This window comes from Portunus trituberculatus, chromosome 42, assembly GCF_017591435.1.
Source record: "Portunus trituberculatus isolate SZX2019 chromosome 42, ASM1759143v1, whole genome shotgun sequence".
Lineage (NCBI taxonomy): Eukaryota > Metazoa > Arthropoda > Malacostraca > Decapoda > Portunidae > Portunus > Portunus trituberculatus.
In genome coordinates, this window is record NC_059296.1 from 1,500,011 (window position 1) to 1,519,076 (window position 19,066).

Sequence of the window (19,066 nt, forward strand, 5' to 3'; positions counted from 1 at the left end):
GTGAGAGATGTGATTGTTCGTGTGAAGTTAACTTGAAGTGTATCTATCAGCCGGCGCCTGGATGTCTGGACGGCCGATGTTTTTCCACTAGTGGTTTCTCTTCCGCAGGATAAGGACAGTAAACCCGGCTTGTGGATTACAACACATGATGGTCAGGGGTCCAGCTGTTACTAGTATGCAGACTACACCTACCTCTGAATGTGTACAGTTAATACAGTTTTGACTCACCAGTGCAGCAAGCAGGTGGGACTTCCTGACATTGATTATTAGTGAGGGTGCTTGTGACGCCTTCCCTCGTCATGGTGCTTGTGGGTTATTAGTCAGCTATTTTTTTGGACACTAACTATTACTAAGAAAGATCCCTATATAGATATGTATATGATTTTAGTGATTTATAAACAAAACGTCAAGCAATTTTGTCTCCCATATTCAGAAATACTTGCTGGGAGGAGGCAAAGCCTCGACAGCCCTACTCACACAAATCTAACTAAGCTGTTCCTCGTGGATTTCCACCAAGTATATTAACCAGGGTCCTCCCCAGGAATACTAATTTAACCTAACTTAGCCTAATCCAATCCAACACAACCCATAAATCGGCTTACTATGCTGTAACCACAGTGTTAGTGCTTCTCTCTCTGTCCAACTCATAAAGTTTTTACGCACCACTTATTCTTCCCAAAAATTGTACTCTGATTTATGTTTGGAACATTTAACAGTATGTGGAATAACTCTGTATGATTTCAGAATGTTAATTTATGCTGGAGAAGAGCTGTTTATGTAAAAAAGAAATACATTTCTCCAGAAACCCAAAGACATATTTTCTTAGAATCAAATAAGGTATGCAAAAGTGATATATACAGTATTGTAGAGAATGGTTGTGTAATTCTTAAATAATACCCCAACATTTTGAAACCTAACTAGGATGACTTTGCCCCCTCTCATCCTCTCTGGACACTTCCATAAAGCAAACCAACCTAACCTAACATTTGTACCTAACCATCTGGTCAACTCACCTGGTAGGGCCTTGCCACTCTAACTCCAGCCAGACTGGACAAGAGGGGGACAGGCCCAAGAATTCAAGACAGATACTCCAGTCAGGTTACATGGGCAGCACTACTCATATATGTTTGTAAATTACTGGGTATAATTCTAGTTTCTGCCCATACTCCCCCCTTCACCCCCCCAACAAGCTTGAGGACAGGTGGAAATGCGGGGTTTTGGGTGGGGTACATGAAATGTGTCGGAAATGCGTATTTTTTTGCATAAAATGGAAAAATTCCCATTAAAAGTCTACGGAGTTTTCATCACACTCGGAAATGAGCAGTACACTGACTTGCATTTGCTTATACTCGTAGCTGGGGTTTGTGGGTAACTGGTGAATAGGATTCTTATTGTGTCTATAGTTCTTTTGTCCAATGACGTGCCACCACCTCTTAACACCACGAGCTGCACCAATGGGAATTTGCTATGTGTATTCTTAGGCGGGGCACAGCTGGGCAGACAGCCGACAGGTGCACAAAGACATCTGTGTGCACAGTTCAGAAATGGCTACCAGTGACATTAGTTGTAAAGGTTGAGAATTTGATTACTGGGAAATCATCGCTCCTGCGATGCAAGTTAGTGTACAATCGAGAAGAGGACCAGCCAGAACCTTCATCCTTTCGTTAAGCCAAGGTATTGTGAGGAGGGATATTGGTAGAGGTAGGGCATATTGTGTGAAGGTATAAGAGAACCGGTGGGGGTGGAGGGAAGCTGCCCCAAAGCAGGGATACGTTAGGTTAGGTTAGTGTTGTAGGGGGGGTCCGGGAAGGGGCAGCCCCCGGTTAGGTTAAGTTACGTGAGGTTAGGTTTATGTTAGGGTTAGGTTAGTGTTGTAGGGATGGGGTCCGGGGGGGGCACAGCCCCCCGGTTAGGTTAGGTTACGTTAAGTTAGGTTTATGTTAGGGTTAGGTTAGTGTTGTAGGGGGAAGGGTTATGTAAAACTTCCCTATATTTAGGGATATTTTCGAACATTTGGGAAAATTTTCCTAGATTTTTCAAAGTCCATATATCACTCAAATATACCTCCCCCCCCTAAAACCCCCAATTCTCCACAGGCCCCCAAGCTTGCTGGGACTGGGGAGGGATAATTTCAGTGAAAATTATTCTTGAATTTTTTTTTTTTTTTTTTTTTTTTAAATTTCCTTGAAAACGGCGGTTTTTGTCATTAGATTTTTTTCCTACCCCCATATTTTGGCCCCCCCCAAAAAAATCCGATTCCCCACAGGCCCCCAAGCATGTTGGAGGGGTTAGGGGGGGTGTAGGTAGAGAATTGGGGGATGGATGTATTGTAAAAAATTACCGAAATTAGTAAAATTAGGAAACTTGCAATGAAAATTCCGTAGACTTTTTAATGGGAATTTTTCCATTTTACGCAAAAAGTACGCATTTCCGACGCATTTCATGTACCCAACCCAAAACTCCGCATTCCCACCTGTCCTCAAGCTTGTTGGGGGGTGGAAGGGGGAGTATGGGCAGAAACTAGAATTTTACCAATTACTGGTTGAATGTATTATCATTCATAGAAAAATAAAGCATGGAAATATCAGGGGGTAAACATAAGATCAGAAGGAGAACAAATTTTCACCTAAAACAGATTGCAATCTGGACTTAAATGTAGGGAGGCTGGGAGCATCAACAATATCATGAGGGTAGTAAATTCCATTTCTGAATTATTCTACAAGAGAAAAAAAAAGTCTGCAGGCTTCACAGTGTAAATGTTGCATTTCAATCTTAAATCTATGGCCTCTAGTGCCAACCATTAGGGACATAGTCCCTGTCAGATGGGGAGATGATGGAGAGATCGTGAAAAATGCAGTAACAATATATGGTATAAGATCTTGCCTCAGCAATCTGCCCTTCAGGAAGAACAAAAGTAATGTGGACAGCTTATCAGAATATGGAAGATCAGACAGTCTGGTAATCTGTTTTGTCCACCTGTGTTGAACAGATTCCAGGAGCCTGTTTTGGCCCAGAAATCCAAGATTCCATACTGGAGACGCAAAATCCAAAATTGGTCAAACATCTGAGATGAAAAGAGTAGACAAAGTTAGCCGAGCGAGTGACAGTTGACTTCAAGAGATTAGTGGGAATACCCCCGGCTTTAGTAGCTGTACAACTTGTGTGGTGATGAAATTTCAACTTCCTATCAAGAGTTACTCCCAAATCTATATGTGAGAAGCTCTGGTTTATTGGTTTGCCATTTAGAAGGTAGATAGGAGTTAGGAGGTCATCTGCCTGGGCGCAACGCTGTCTAGCAAAACGAAGATGGACACATTTGCCAGTGGAAAACCTCAACCCCCAAGAAGCAGCAGTAGATGACAGCAAGTCAATATTAGCCAGCATGCCAGGAAGACATTGGGAAAAGTCAGGTGATGAAGCTGAAGAGTGAAAATATAACTTGAGATTGTCGGCGAACATTTTGTAATTGCAATGTAATTGGGAGCAGGTGTGATTTATAAAGATGAGGAATAACAAGGGACCTAGGACTGAACCTTGAGGGACTCTACTTAGTACTGGCTTAGAATAGCTAACATGACCATTTATTGTGACTTTCATTATTCGACCAAGTAGAAAACTAGTGATCCATTGCAGTAGGTTGCCCGAGATACCAATAGCTTTAAGTTTATCTATGAAAGTTGGATGATGTACTCAGTCAGAGGCCTTAACAAAATCAAATAGGATTAGATCAACCACTTGCCCTTGATCATACCAGTAAGCTATGTAACCATAAGTGAGTAGTAGTTGGTCAGTGACAGAACGGTTGGGCCTAAAACCAAATTGAGACTCCTTGAATATTAGATGATCCTCAATGAATCCAAACAAAGATTTACAAATAATGCATTCCATCATCTTGCAGGTAATGGGTTTTAAACTGATAGGCCGATAGTTCAAAGGATCACTGCGAGAACCTTTCTTATAGATAGGGCAAACAAGAGACATTTTCCAAGAGTGAGGTAGGGAACCTGATGACATAGATTTGTTGAAAATGATGGTTAAAGGATAAGCCAGTTCAGACGGGGGTGAAGATGGTCAGGTCCCTTGGCACTATCAACTTTAAGAGATTTGAGGTGAAACTCTACATCTTCAGGGTGAAACTGAACAGATGAAATATTACCATGACATACCTGATGGGAAAAAGGGTTCAATGATGACTCCACAACAAACACCAAGGAAAAAGCTTTAACAAATACATTGACCATGAAATTGGGGTCATCAGTTAGTTTGCCATTCACCAGCAGGGGGCCAACTCTAGGTCTGTCAAGTTTTCTGTTCCTAATGTAGGAGTGAAATAGTTTGGGTCGGGTAGCACGAATCTGGATAAGGTTTTCCTCGTATTTGATTTGGGCGTTCAAGACCGCAGCTCTAGGAATTGCATTGGCCTCTTTAAATTTGAAAAGTTTTTGTAGTAGTGAGATGAGAACGTCTACCATAAATCTGTCTGGCCATTTTAAATTAATTCCACACTTTAGTGCGCAGTTCGTATAGGTTACGGGGAATGGACTTAGACCCTGGAGCTGTTTTCTTGCAATAGGACTTTGTAGGGATGTGTTGCTGAATAAGTAGGTTTAGAGTATTGGTGAAAAATTATGTGGCATCGTCAACATTAAGGTGTGATAATTCTAAGTCCCAGTCATACAATTTTGTTGTATTTACCATAGGTCCATTGAGTTCAATAATGTAAGTATAAAATAGACAAGATAAAGAGAGAGAGAGAGAGAGAGAGAGAGCGAGCGAGCATTGCCCTTATATTGATTTCTCTGCAGATCAGTTGAATCATGAATCACCGAGTCTTAGCAAGAAGCTTTCATAAGTTTCAGCATCTCAGCTGTAGTCTTCAGCCTAATCCAGTACACAGGTAAGACATTTTCAGTTAATAGTTTTTATAATGAAAATGGCTTTTAATTAATTTGTATATTTTTGTGTACATATACATATATAGATTTATTTTACCTTTCAGAAATGGTTGGGAAGCAGTAATAGGGCTAGAAATTCATGCCCAGATTTCATCTGCTAGCAAACTTTTTGCTCGCACCAGCACTGAGTATGGGGCACCTCCAAATACTCAAGTCAGCATATTTGAGTCAGCACATCCAGGAACATTGCCTGTAAGTTTTCTTTATTCAAGCATGTGTATATGTGTCATTCATTGTCTTGGCATATAGGTAGATGATGTTATTATATGTATATTGCTAATTTATGGATTCTTATAGTTTCCTATCTTCTTACAGGTTCTAAACAAGAGATGTGTGGAAGCTGCTGTCAAAACTGCAGTTGCTTTGAGTGCAACAATAAACAAAATTTCTCGATTTGACCGAAAGCATTATTTCTACCCAGATCTCCCTGTAAGTAAATTTCATTACATTCACTTTGCTCTGAAACTAGATAATGGTAAAGTTCAGATTAAAAGGGGCAAAACTCCAACTAGCTTATTCCTGTATAGTATACATTATCTATTCTTTTTAGGCAGGATACCAAATTACTCAATCTGAATTTCCATTGGCAAGTAATGGAAAATTAGAATTCATCACGTACAATCCCTCAGTGCACAAGTTTCCATATCGAAGATCAGTTGACCTTATACAACTCCAGCTTGAAGAAGACAGTGGGAAAAGTATTCATGACACAGATAGCAACAGGTTAGTGAAATGTCATATCTAATAATATCTCTCTCTCTCTCTCTCTCTCTCTCTCTCTCTCTCTCTCTCTCTCTCTCTCTCTCTCTCTCTCTCTCTCTCTCTCTCTCTCTCTCTCTCTCTCTCTCTCATTATTTTGGCAAAAAAATTACAAACTATTTTATTGCTATCAGTAGGCTTGTGAACCATAGACTGGTTTGTGTATTTTGGCTAGTCTGTTTACACTAAGCATGAATATTAGATGATGTTTTGTATTTTTAAGTATTTGCTAAGATGGATTGTAATATTATTTGACTTGTATTTTATGGATTATTTTGAAGGGTACTTGTGGACTTGAACCGGGCTGGACAGCCACTGATGGAGCTAGTCTTTGGCCCTCAGCTACACTCAGGGGAGGAAGCTGCAGCAATGGTCAAGGAAGTTGCACTTATTCTTAGCAAAATTGAGACTTGCAACTGCAGGATGCATGGTAAGTTTCCATATTATCAAACAGTGATAAGATAATACGTATCATCTTTTGCTCTTGGGGAGGAAAAAAAAAAATTGTTCATTCCCAAAATAGATATATGCTCCTTGTTTAAAAGAACAAGCACACTTGGAGCGTCACTTGCTTCAAATATAACCCTGGCAGAAGTCATTGTTTTCTGAACCCATTATGGTTGTACTTATCCAAATGCATTTGCCAGCTGTTGTTATATAAAGTTGTTGGTTGTTACTGCTTTTGAACCCAACCATAGATAGATAGATTGTGAGAAGATAAACAATTTTGACTGAGTATAATATCATATCTACACTTCTGATGTAAAAACTGTATAGTTCTAGATTATTATGTTACTCATATTTGCAAGTTAATGTTCATTATAACAAAGTTACACTTCATTAATGAATGCAAATAGATTATTTGAGTTATTTCTATATGTAAGCAGTAGTGGATGTGATAATGTATTTGCTCAATTTTCTGACCATGGTGGTCTATATAGATCTGTCTTAAATGTATTTCTCTTTGAAGTGTTGTGATTAGAGATCTTTGACTTAATTTCCTTTCAACCAGAGGGATCCTTGCGGGTGGATGCAAACATTTCACTTCACAGACCTGGTGAACCTCTAGGTACTCGCACAGAAGTGAAAAATTTGAATTCTCTTCGATCACTGGTAAGTTTGATATCTGGTACAAATAGTATCCTTAAGTACACATATATATGCAGTGAGAATCATCAGTGCTGATACAGTGATGTTCTGAGTGACTGAGAATAGCTCAGAGACTTTGAGCAACATTTGCAAAATAATTTAAGCTAATTTTTTATCAGGTAAATTATAGACTGCTCTTTGCTGTTGTGCTTTAGTAAATGATCAGTGCTCAGTGGATTGTAACAGGGATACTCTCACATGTTACTGATTCTGTGCTTCATTTTGTCAAAATTGAGCTTTTATGATGTGGGATGTGATTCATATTTTGCCTCCTTTTTCTTAGGATGCCATTTACTTAGTACAAGAATGGCTATAGTTGCTGTAAAAATTACTACTACCATGTAGTTGTATACATATATGTTTCAAGTAGAATTAAAATCTTTGATTTATGTTAATTTTCTTACAGGTGAAAGCAATTGACTTTGAAATAGAACGACAGATAAGCATACTGGAATGTGGTGGAAGTGTTATTAATGAAACACGCAGTTTTGACATAGAGACCAGAGAAACTGTGAGCATGAGGGACAAGGAAGTAATTCAGGTAAGTTATAACTAAGGAGGTTTTTACATGAAACGAGGATTTCAGATTTTGTACAGTCATGGACAGAAATGTGACTGAGAAGGAAGGGGCATTGGTTGCTTAGCAGAACAAAACAATAAACATGGTAAAATAAATACACTATGTGATTGAAATTTTCATGTAAGGCCCATGAAACTAACTATAAGTTTGGAAAAGAGTGAGCTACGTACTGCTGTCTTTTGATATTTAATTTCTTCCTCATTTTACAGAATGCAGCTTTCAGCTTTCATCCTTTTCTTGTAACATGGCTCTCTTGAATGTCCACAAGTTTTCATTAAGCTGAAAGTAAGAGATTATCTGGCTCATCTTGTGCAAAAATTAGCAATACAGTAATCATCAGCCATCATTATTCATGTGCTCTTATTGATTTTGTTTGATGAATGGAGTATGTTTGAAAAAGTTTCCTCTCCATATGCCCTTCTCCATAAGCCCGTGTGGGGCTGTTGACTAGTTGAGATTCCTTTACCAAAGACTAGCTCCACCATGTAAAGCAGATGTGGTGGCTGGTGCAAAGCAGTATGCAATACAAGTTAAAATATCTGGAGTCCTAATGTCCTATACAAATGTTGATATATAGAGGGTAGTAAGTAGCTACTGAAGAATATATTTTTAAATATCTTAATTTCAATTTTGACATATTTTAGCAATTTAGAACATGGAATGCAAGTCAAAGCTCCATAGATAGGATAATATGTTTTACATATGTCCATGGTGTGACCATAACAGATGGTAAGAGTAATGAAAGTATACATGGAGCAATAGTGATAGCATTTTACCATTTCATTTTGTGTACTATGTGGCAGTATGAGTTTCAATTATTGATGATTGATTAACATAAGTTGTTAATTTTATTTCTAGGACTATCGCTTCATGCCAGAGCCAAATCTTCTTCCACTGCGCTTGTATGACTCATCGGAGCTTGGCTGTGATATGCAGGGTTCACTTGATATATATGAAATTCGTTCCTCTGTGCCTGAATTACCTGAGGCTGTGAGACAGAGGTTAATGAGGGAATATAAGCTTAGCTTGGAGACTGCCATTATGTTTGTGGTAAGTAGAATATTATCTATTTCAAACATCATTTTGTTGATTTCCTTCAAGTTGTAATCACAATGACAAACATAATGCAACTTATCCTAGTTTGCATTGTTTTTTCAAAAGAACTTTTTAATTATAATTATATATTTTTAAAGATTTATTTCAGTCAGAATGTGAAATTTAGCTTTATATCACATAGACATTCAGTTTGGTCTTAAATGTTTTTAAGAAAAGTTATTAAATAGAAAAAATACTTGCTGTTTTTACTGAAGAGAAATACACATGTGAAAACATGTTAGGGCTGTAATGATTCTGAAGGATTTTATTGAATTGATTTGAATCATTGTACCCCATGGGTTACAATTATAAGATAAGCAGGATATTATTTTCATTTAAATATAGTGATTTTAACTCCACAGAATGATGATGATCTCTTGGCTTACTTCTTGGCAGTGATGTCTAACAGAGCTCACAATCCCCAAATAGTCACCAATCTCTTGCTCAACAATCTTTTGGGTGTGCTCAACTCTAAAGATGTTCACATCAGAAACAGGTGCAGTTCATTAGCATTATAAATTGCATCCTCAAATAGAACATTAGAATTCTTTGTACTTGTTGTGATTCAGGTTTTGTAGATGTCATTAATATTTTGTTTGCCTCAGTACGTTTTTGTTCATTCTTATGCAAATAGGTTATGTGCAAGATGACAGGAAAAATGTAATAAGACAACTCATTAACAGGAAATCTCCAAACACAAGTTAGAAATCATGAGAAAAACAAAGACCGTTGAACACGTAAAAGAGTTAAAATCAATCAAATACTATAGGTGAAAAACCATTTAACACATAAAGCATATAAAAGAACTAAACCCAATTAATACATAAAGGGGAAAACCCAGTCAGCACACACAAAGCAAAAACAACTACCGGACACTATAAGTTAACACACACTCTTCAATACAGACAACCTTGTGTTCCCACACTTGCTGCCTGCATCCAGGAGCCCACCACACTCAACACTCTTCACATGTTTGGGGGTTCCACTCAAACAGCTATATAAGATAGGGTGGAATCAACTCCCCTCCTTTGACTGACTGTCTTCAGCCTCTTTCTCACCACCGAAACGTTGCATCCCTTTCTATCTTTTATCGCTATTTTCATGCTAACTGCTCTATTGATCTTGTTACTGTGTGCCTCCCCTCCTCCTGCGGCCTCACTGCACAAGGCTCTCTTCTTCCTCTCATCCCTATTCTGTCCAGCCAAGAGTTAACCAGTATTCTCTGTCATTCATAGCTTTCACTCTGGAACTCCCTGCCTGTCTCTATATTTCCATCTTCTTATGACTTAACTTCTTTTAAGAGAGGTGTCGAGACATTTGCCCCTGAATTTTGACTTATTCTTTTGATTCTTGCATGGAGACTACAATTCAAGTGGGGCTTTTTTTTTCTTTCTAATATTCATTTTCTTGCCCTTGGTAGTTCTCCCTCTTACATAAAAAAGAAAAGAAAAATCACTATAAATTTCCTGTATAAATATCCTGTAATTGTAGATGTCAATCCAAATGAAGCAAAAGGATGGTAAGAACAGCTATCTCTGCTTCACATAGTAACTGGTGTTTATTTTATTCACTTTTTCTGAAAACCATTACTCCTTACCATTGCTGAGATGCATTTCAAATTAAGAACAGGGAATCTTTGCCAAGCATGGACATTGAATTACTATAACATGCTTGCTTGAATGGAATAACTTAATACCTATGTATATTTTTCATGGGAGGAAGGACTTTACTTTATGTGACTTACATTTGCATATATGTGTGAAATTTCTGCACTCAAAATCCTTGAATCACATCAAAAACATACACATGTATAGATAAGCTTTGTATAGGTTTTTTTTTTTTTTTTTTTTATGCAGGAGAGGAAATTGGCCAAGTGCAACAAAAAATGGAAAAAAATGCCCACTGGGTTGCCAGTTCCCTTAAAGTTCATAAAAGTTATCCAAAAGTGAGGGACAAATGTCTTGAAACCTCCCTCTTAAAAGAAGCCAAGCCGTAGGAAGGTGGAAATACAGAAGCAGGCAGGGACTTCAAGAGTTCACTAGAGAATGGTGTGAATGATTGAGAGTACTGGTTAACTCTTATATTAGAGTATTGGACACAATAGGTGTGAGAGAAAGAAGAAAGCCTAGTGCAGCAAGGCCGCTGGAGGAGAGTAGGCATGCAGTTAGCGAGATCAGTAGAGCATGAAAACAGTGATAACAGATAGCAAGAGATGCAACATTACGATGGTGAGAAAAAGGCTGAAGACTGTCAGTCAGGGGAGAGGAGCTGATGAGATGAAAAGCTTTTGATTCCACCGGATCTAACAAAACTGTGTGAGTGGAACCCCCCCAAAACATGTGAATACTCCATACAAGGACAGTTAAGGCCCTTGTATGTAGTTAGCAGTTGGAGGAGTGAGAAAAACTGGCGGAGATGCCTCAGAATGCCTAACTTCATAGAAGCTGTTTTAGCAAGAGATGAGATGTGAAGTTTTCAGTTTAGATTATGAGTAAAGGACAGACTGAGGATATTCATTGTAGAAGATGGGGAAAGCTGAGTGTCATTGAAGAAGAGGGGATAGTTGTCTGGAAGATTGTGTTGACTTGATAGATGGAGGAATCTAAGTTTTTAAGGCATTGAACACTACTAAGTTTTCTCTGCCCCAATCAGAAATCTTAGAAATATCAGAAGTCAGGCGTTCTGTGATGTCCCTGCTTGATTTGATCTGTTGGTTTCCTGTAGAGTTGGTCATCTCTGAAAAGACGTGGAAACTGTAGGATGATATCATCAGCATAGGAGTGTATAGGGCAAGAATGTTGCATAAGATCATTAATGAATAATAGAAAGAGAGTGGATGACAGGACAGAACCCTGAGGAACATCACAGTTGATAGATTTAGAAGAACAGTGGCCATCTACCATAGCTGCAATAGAACAATCAGAAAGGAAACTTGAGAAAGTTGCAGAGAAGGATAGAAACCAAAGGAGGGCAGTTTTGAAATCAAAGCTTTGTGCCAGACTCTATGAAAAGCTTTTGATATTTTTAATGTGACAGCAAAGGTTTCACTGAAATCTCTAAAAAAGAGGATGACCAAAACTCAGGAAGGAAAGCCAGAAGATCACCAGTAGAGCAACTGTGATGGAAGCCATACTGGCAATCAGATAGAAGATTGTGAAGTGACAGATGTTTGAGAATCATCCTACTGAGGATAGATTAAAAAACTTTACATGAGCAAGAAATTAAAGCTATAGGGCGATAGTTTGAGGGATTAGAATAGTCACCTTTTTTAGGAACAGGCTGAGTGTAAGCAAACTTATAGCATGAAGGAAAGGTAGAAGTCAATAGACATGGTTGAAAGAGTTTGGCCAGGCAAGGTGCAAGCATGGAAGCATGGTTTTTGAGAACAATATAGAGAACATTATTACCGTGAATTTATGCATTTTTTGTCACTGCATTTTGATGTAATGATAATAGTGAAATTTATACTTTCAGCCCTCTATCTGCTGCAGCATTTGGAGAGATTGTTGGCATGCAGCAAAGTGGCAAAATATCCTCAAGTGTATCCAAAGATATCATGAATATTATTTGCGTTGATGGAGATCCACGAACACCAACACAGGTCTGTCATCTGTCTTTAATTTTTGTTGTCTTGGCAGTATTGAATATTGTTGAGCTGGTACTTGTGATATGCATGTTGCCTTTGGTATGTTAGATTTACAGCTAGAAAGTAGAAGTAAATTTATGGTGGTAATAGTGAGATGTGTCAAATGCTGTGCTAGTAATGGAGGAAGTTTGATATGTTTTCATTCTTTTCATGAAGCAGTTAGATCTTGAAAATCAGTCTTGTCATTCAAAATCAGATATACAGTTCTGTATGAAAAAAAAGTTTTATCTTTTCAATTACAGATTGTTCATGACAACAAGTGGATCCAAATATCAGATGAAGATATCATTGAACAGCTTGTGGATAAAGTCTTAAGGGAAAACCCTGATCTGGTGTGTATTTGCATACTGTTATATTTTTTCACATGAATTCATTACTCCAATACAGGAGCATAAGAGAAATAGCAGAAAAACAGCATCTCTTGCAGTGCATGTGTTTTCCTCCTTCTCCAGAAGATCTGTTTCTTCCCCACTACCTACCCACCCATACTTAGAATCACAAGGTGATGATTGATTGAGCCATATATTGTGCCATACATCATATGAGGAACAGCAGATAACTGCAATTTATATAATGTGAAGGCTATTTTTAAACTAGGTAGCTTATATTTTCCTATACATGTCTTGAAATGACGTTTAGTAACTCTGAGCCTACACTCCCTACCATAATGTAAATAAATGCTTGTCTCACAAATATAGTAGAAGAAACCTATAGTTAGGTTATAGGTTATAGTTCATTATTCAACTGTATAGGGAGTGCATGGTCCATATTTTGATTGCCATCATTTTCATTGTAATGAGACTATTTTTTTCAGGTTCACAAGTATAAACAGAAGAAGAAAAAGAAGTTTATGAATGCTCTCATGGGGAAAATCAAGGCTGGAACTGACTTAAAGACAAATATGAATTTGGTGAATGAAATTCTATCCAAGAAACTTGACTCTTAAGGTATTTAGTTTATACCAATTGTGTATACAAATTTACTTTAGTTTTCAAACTAGTGGCATTCCATAAGAGAGAGAAAGAGAGAATTTTGTGTAAGCCCACAAGTCTGAAAGTAAAATATAATTTAAATTGTCATGTTTTTGCAGTCTGGTGTTTTGTCTCTGGTGAGGAAAATCTAGAGGAGAAACATAGTTTTAGTTGGATATGTTAATAGAAAGATAGCAATGTTGGTGTAGAAGAAAAATAGGAGTAGTGGAATATATAAGAATGGGCAGTATCTGGTGGACTAACACATGACTGACACTTCAAGAGTTGGGCGTGAAACTTTGACTTATCACAGGATTACCTGCAGGTGTTTATCAAAGATAAACATATATTGTGGATATAGAAATATTGAAGGATTATGAGATTATATCAGAAGTTCTAACTTGAGTTCCATAGTAAGTCAACAGACAGCAGCATAGGAAGACAATTACTTATTTTTGTGATAACATGTAAGGGCATATAAGGATTTCCAAAATTAATCACAAAAGAGCAGAAATTCTGTCAAACTAAGCAAATCTGCAGTGGGGAACTGTAACATGATTCACTACTTGTGCGGAAGTAAAACAATGGGTTGTATGAGGTATTCAAGTTGTAAGTATATTGGAGTAGCAGAACACCACTAAGATATGAAAAGGGATCAGCATAATCTTCTATGAGTTCAATTCTTAAATATGTGAAAACTTTTAAACTGTACTTGAAGATCATGAAAGAGATATAAAGGATATTATCATTGTGATTGTCATACAGAATAGTGAATGCAATCAAATTGTCTAATTTGGACATGAATTCCTTTGTTGCAGAATTCATGCTAAGGTCTTAAACTCTTAGACCAGCAGCACCTTACCAGTGTGCCCTGAATCATCATTTGGAGATGTAGCTACTTGCAACTGTTTCCTCCTGGAGCAAAATTTCCAGAATGTTTCAGCAATAACACCAGTGCTGGTAAAGACTATTTTAGAGGGAATGGTGCCAGAAGTATTGTTTTTGCTTTACAGACCATCATGAAATATTTTAATGTCTCATAGATTAAAATCTGTATGTTGGATCTGAAGACAACAATCTATAATACTGACAGGTAAAATGTAGAATTAGTTCAATCCTTTCACTCTTTATACAGCTGAACGAAGCTTGACACAACACTGATGTAATGTGAAAATGTAATTTTACTTTTGGATACAGTAGTTAAAGTATGTAGCTACTGAAAGTCTTTCTTACAAGTAACCTAATAAGTGCACATTTTTACTAAAAATTAGTTGAAAAGAAACATTAATACAACTTGGTTCAACAAAATGACAATATCCATGGATAATTTACACTTTAATATGAAATTAGTACAGTAAGATTCCTTCTATCCAGACATTTTACCTCCAATTTGGATCTATCCTGGTAAACAAGATGAGCATATCATATACAGGTTGCTGTTCTACCCAGTTCTTAAGATGTTATATATAATGTCTCAGCTTCACAAATTGTATAATGGTATTCAATTTCTCTGGTTTGTGTTATTCATGAAAGGAATAGTAGAAATACTATACAACAGTATTGATAACACTACAATTTACACATCTTGTTAAATGTTACCAAATGGTGCATGGTGTATAAATCACTGCAGAGCTAATCTTTGCCTGTATAAACTGTCTTTTTTCTTAACACATTTACCCACTAACACATACCCTGTCTTTCTCATATAATCCTCGTACAATTGCTTCACTTCTCAAGCCACTGTATGTCACTTCTTAAAAATGTACTTTATGAGAATTAAAGTTCATGTATGTATGTATGTGAGCACACACATATATAAATAACCTGCAAGTTAGACTATAGTTAGAGAAATAAGGCAATATAATGTTAAACAAGAAATCTTTTATAAACGCATTGTAATTAACTTCTTTGTGCTTTGATAGAATATTTACATTAATGTGTTAATGCATTGTGACCGTGTTGCCAGTGACATAGCAAAAATGAGGTACAGAAGGATGAAAAAAATGTTAGGCGAGGAAAAATTTTGGCCAGGAATGCTTCTGTATGTATAATTATGTCAATTTACCTACTTTAAACACACAGCTTGGCCTAGGAGCCATGGCCAAAGTATACACTCTCAGAGCTAACCAAATTAAAAAATATATCTAGGATATGAATATTGAGGATTTTCAATCATGAATAACCTAATCTTCCACCCATCCTTGGTATTAACTCTGAGTCTTAGTTCAGTTGATAACAAATTTTTAAAAATCACATCAAGTATAAATCAATATATCTTTTGTTATATCCCCTTAAACATTAACAACTGGCAGGAATACAATAGTGCATCATAAGCCTCCTTTCAACTGTAGTATCATACATCAGTATCAACACAAAACTTGTTTCTCATGGTGGTTGTGAATTATCTAGTGAATTATTTGTACATAGTTGTTCATATGACAAAAAATATAATTACTATGGAGAAATAAAGACAGGGATGTGAAAAAAATATCATATGATCACTTGCAAGGATTGTGAAATGTGTCTTTGGAAGTAGAGGCATTTTTCTGCTAATGATTATGTATGGAAATAGAATGAACTTATAATAGTGCAGCAATTAAAGTGCATGGTTTGGAATTAAAATACCTAAGAGGGGCATCTTGTGACAATGAAGTGGCAGTGAAAATGTTTTAGAAAGAATTGGACATCTCATGCAAATGGAGAAAATGTCAAAATTGGTGAAAAGAAATATTATGGAGTAATTTGGTTAAAAAAAGATAGGTAATTTACAGTCCAAAATCTAAATTCCTCAGTCCTTTGGTATGACCAATGCATGTCAATTACACTGAAAGCTCTGGCAGGAAAGGAAAACTTTGTAGTGTAAAGAAATACATGTGCAAGAGGGAGAGAGGCAGTAGGATGACCTATTACATTCTTAATGCCTACTTCACATCATGGTTTTGTCCACACATGATTAGGTTGGATTAAATAATAGTCTGCACAGCAGTCCTACAGGCTTAAGGTACAACTATGGTTGCCTTTATGTCAATGCTATTCATGACCATAAGAAAATAAAGTTTTATGAAACCATTTATATTCTAAAATTTGTTGAATATGAATTATACATATTTCCACTTGGTATGCCTGGATAAAAATTATTTTACTGTACAAGAAAAAACTAACTTGAATATATGTTCATCACATGAAAGTTTGTACCTATATCACTGAAAACTTTCATTTTTTTTTTTTTTTTTATCGCTTCCAAACAATTTAATCGCCTTGCTATAATCAAGTGATTATAGTAACAAATGTTAAATAGTGATCTGGTCCCACACATAACATACATAACATGAGATTTTGTGATTATCACAAACCTTAACTTTGATTAACCAAATCATATTTACAGGGGAAAAAAAAAGTAAAAAGCAATTTTCGGATAAAATAGGTGAAAGCAATAATAGAAACCAATATTCCTTTCTAGCTATTCATTTCATTTTGCAGAGGTAGCGCAACTGAAGCATCTTCACATCTGCATGATCCAGCTTCACAACACCCTCATTATGGTCTATGGAAAGAAGACTGCCTGTCTGTTCCCGTTCTTCACCAAAGATTACCTGTGGAAATTTGCAAAATTACTCCTAAATATTCTAAAATTAGAAAATTTCAGTCTACTTATATACAAATGTTTAGTGTAGGTGGTAGGAAAACATGAGCTGATGTAACTCATTCTTTCTGAAGATGGCTGTATAATTTCAAATGTCAACAAATATAGTGCACACCTTGCATAAGCGTATGTTTCCCTACCACCTATTCTACATATCAACATGACTTTCATTTCAGAGATCTTACTTTAAGAAATAAATCAAAGCTTCCACCAAAAAACATGAATTCCACTACTTACTTTGACACGATCAAGTTGTGCCGGTGTAACAGGCTCGAGGTGCTCCCCAAGGATATTAACTACACGCTCTTCTTCTGGCAAAAACACCGAGCACATTCCACCCTAGAAAGTTGCAGTTAAGGTATGAGAACAGAATATATTAAGTTTACAAACAAACACCCTGTCACAACTTGAAAAAAAAATGCCTCTGCATGCTGTGGGACTAATCTCAAGAGCCCAACCACAGTAAAGAGCTTATCTGCATCTTTCTGCTCTGGTATTTCCTTATTTGATGGCTAAAGCCCTGTGTAACTTCCTTCTCTACCTCTAATATTAACTCATTATATTTATAATTGATAAATATATACGTTGCAGAAAATAAGGCAATTTTGTTTAATATATATGAATGTACGATAAGAATTGAGGATGAAGTGAATGCAACCTTTAGATATGAAAAAAGCAATTGAAATTAGTGCACCATACAATGTGGGTGCAACTCAGAGTGGCAGGGTTGCCACATAATTACATTAAGAGCTACTAACAACATGGCAAATGTATTTAGTGAACTTGGTTATTTTATCAATGAACATGAAAATTTCTAGATTTTCAAATTTTATGTAAGATTCTTTAAACTGTACATGAAGCTTCCATGTGTTTCTCTCTCTCTCTCTCTCTCTCTCTCTCTCTCTCTCTCTCTCTCTCTCTCTCTCTCTCTCTCAACACCTAAGTGTTTTTAAATCCTATTTATCGTAGATCAGAGATCTTACATACAGATGGAAACTAAAAGTTTACTTTCTATTATTTTTCAAGCCTCTTTTTTTTCTGATAGTTATGATCTTGTGAATTAGTAAATAAAATTAACACCATAAAATAACTTAATTTAAAAGCAAAATTTCATGATCTTACCGATACTCCTCGAATGACGCCAGTCTGACCAATGAGGCCAGAATCATCATGCGTCTCTCTAATTCTTACTTCAATGTCTGTTGTCTGCCAGTCATGCATGCCCAGCGTATCCATACCTGTGGGCAACACATGAACTTGAAAGAAAAGTATCACAAAGAATGCCAATTGTGGTGGCTATTGAATTAAGGGGGAAATTCGTTAATTTGGTCAAAAAAATTGAAAAATTGGAAACTTGGTACTTGGGTTCGTCTCTGGAGAGGGAAGCCATGGCCGAAGTTGCCAGGCGCATAAAGCACTGCTTACCTGGTAATGGCGGGTTTAAAGGGCCGGCCCTTTAAATACCCAAGCGCATACCCCTTTTTCTTCTAGTCTTTGTTTTGCTTGTATTTATTTCCTTTTTGAGCTGTTTTATTTTTTTTTGCGTGATGTACTTGTACGATAGTTTAGGATCAGGCAGTGAGGGTGAGGAAGATGCTAAATCCTCAGTACCAATTGATACAGTGTGCGTGCCTGCAGCCTACCTGTTGATCGTATTTTACACGTGTTGGGTTCCCAAATTGTGACAATGCCACGTGTAAGTGGTAAAAGAAAGACTCAGGTTTTCATACTAGATATATATAACCTATCAGTGATATGTTATATATTCTAATATGATAATAACAGGGGACCAGGAGCCTGTAAGGCTGACAGGCAAGTGAGAGCTCACCATTCAGAGAGGCTATATAGACGACATTCCCATGATGTAACATGGCCTGAAACTATCTAAACAGCCACTACCAGCCTCCAAGCAGTTGTCAAGGGATTATGTAAGTACATATCTGAGTTTGGTACATATTGGAGTGAGTTATGTGGGGGTTTTGAAGATGTTCACAGAAAAATGCGTTTTTCTCGACTTTCAGTTTTTCAGCATATACTGTTGAATAACTTTTTCAGTAATTGGTCAATTTCAAAAATTTTTGCAGCAAAATGATCAACAACCTCATCTTAACAAATGCCAGCATGATAATGCATGAACTCACTCAAATAAATTTACAACAGGCTTATAAACTCAAATTTTTGATGAAAAAAAGGTAACAATTTGGCGTGTAATGAAATTGTTATAACATAGGTTATGTGTATGCCGATGCTAACATTTATTTGTTGTTA

At 36.8% G+C, this 19,066-nt stretch overlaps 2 protein-coding genes across 4 annotated transcripts in view; one reads left to right on the forward strand and one right to left on the reverse strand.

Moving 5' to 3' along the window:
- LOC123517450 (glutamyl-tRNA(Gln) amidotransferase subunit B, mitochondrial-like) lies at positions 1-16,922 on the forward strand. Of its 2 annotated transcripts, XR_006678468.1 has the most exons (15): positions 2-243; positions 4,806-4,897; positions 5,000-5,147; positions 5,271-5,384; positions 5,506-5,678; positions 5,996-6,144; positions 6,727-6,827; positions 7,270-7,404; positions 8,302-8,493; positions 8,901-9,034; positions 12,013-12,139; positions 12,427-12,516; positions 12,999-13,131; positions 13,974-14,115; positions 16,636-16,922. XR_006678468.1 is itself a non-coding variant. In XM_045277505.1 (14 exons), the coding sequence occupies exons 2-13, from the start codon at positions 4,818-4,820 to the stop codon at positions 13,128-13,130; spliced, it is 1,575 nt and encodes a 524-aa protein (XP_045133440.1). In that variant the 5' UTR covers positions 1-243; positions 4,806-4,817; the 3' UTR covers position 13,131; positions 16,636-16,922. The 2 variants fall into 2 exon arrangements, 1 of the variants encoding a protein (XP_045133440.1); XM_045277505.1 differs by lacking the exon at positions 13,974-14,115 and having other exon boundaries at positions 1-243.
- Positions 14,472-19,066, reverse strand: part of LOC123517449 (transcription elongation factor SPT5-like) — a 21,236-nt gene continuing 16,641 nt past the window's right edge. For both annotated transcript variants that reach the window (XM_045277504.1, XM_045277503.1), the window contains exons 20-22: positions 17,921-18,036; positions 17,036-17,137; positions 14,472-16,748 (exon numbers count right to left, since the gene is read on the reverse strand). In XM_045277504.1, the coding sequence (XP_045133439.1) occupies positions 16,620-16,748; positions 17,036-17,137; positions 17,921-18,036 (347 nt within the window). In that variant the 3' untranslated portion in view covers positions 14,472-16,619. The remainder of the gene's footprint in view (positions 16,749-17,035; positions 17,138-17,920; positions 18,037-19,066) is intronic.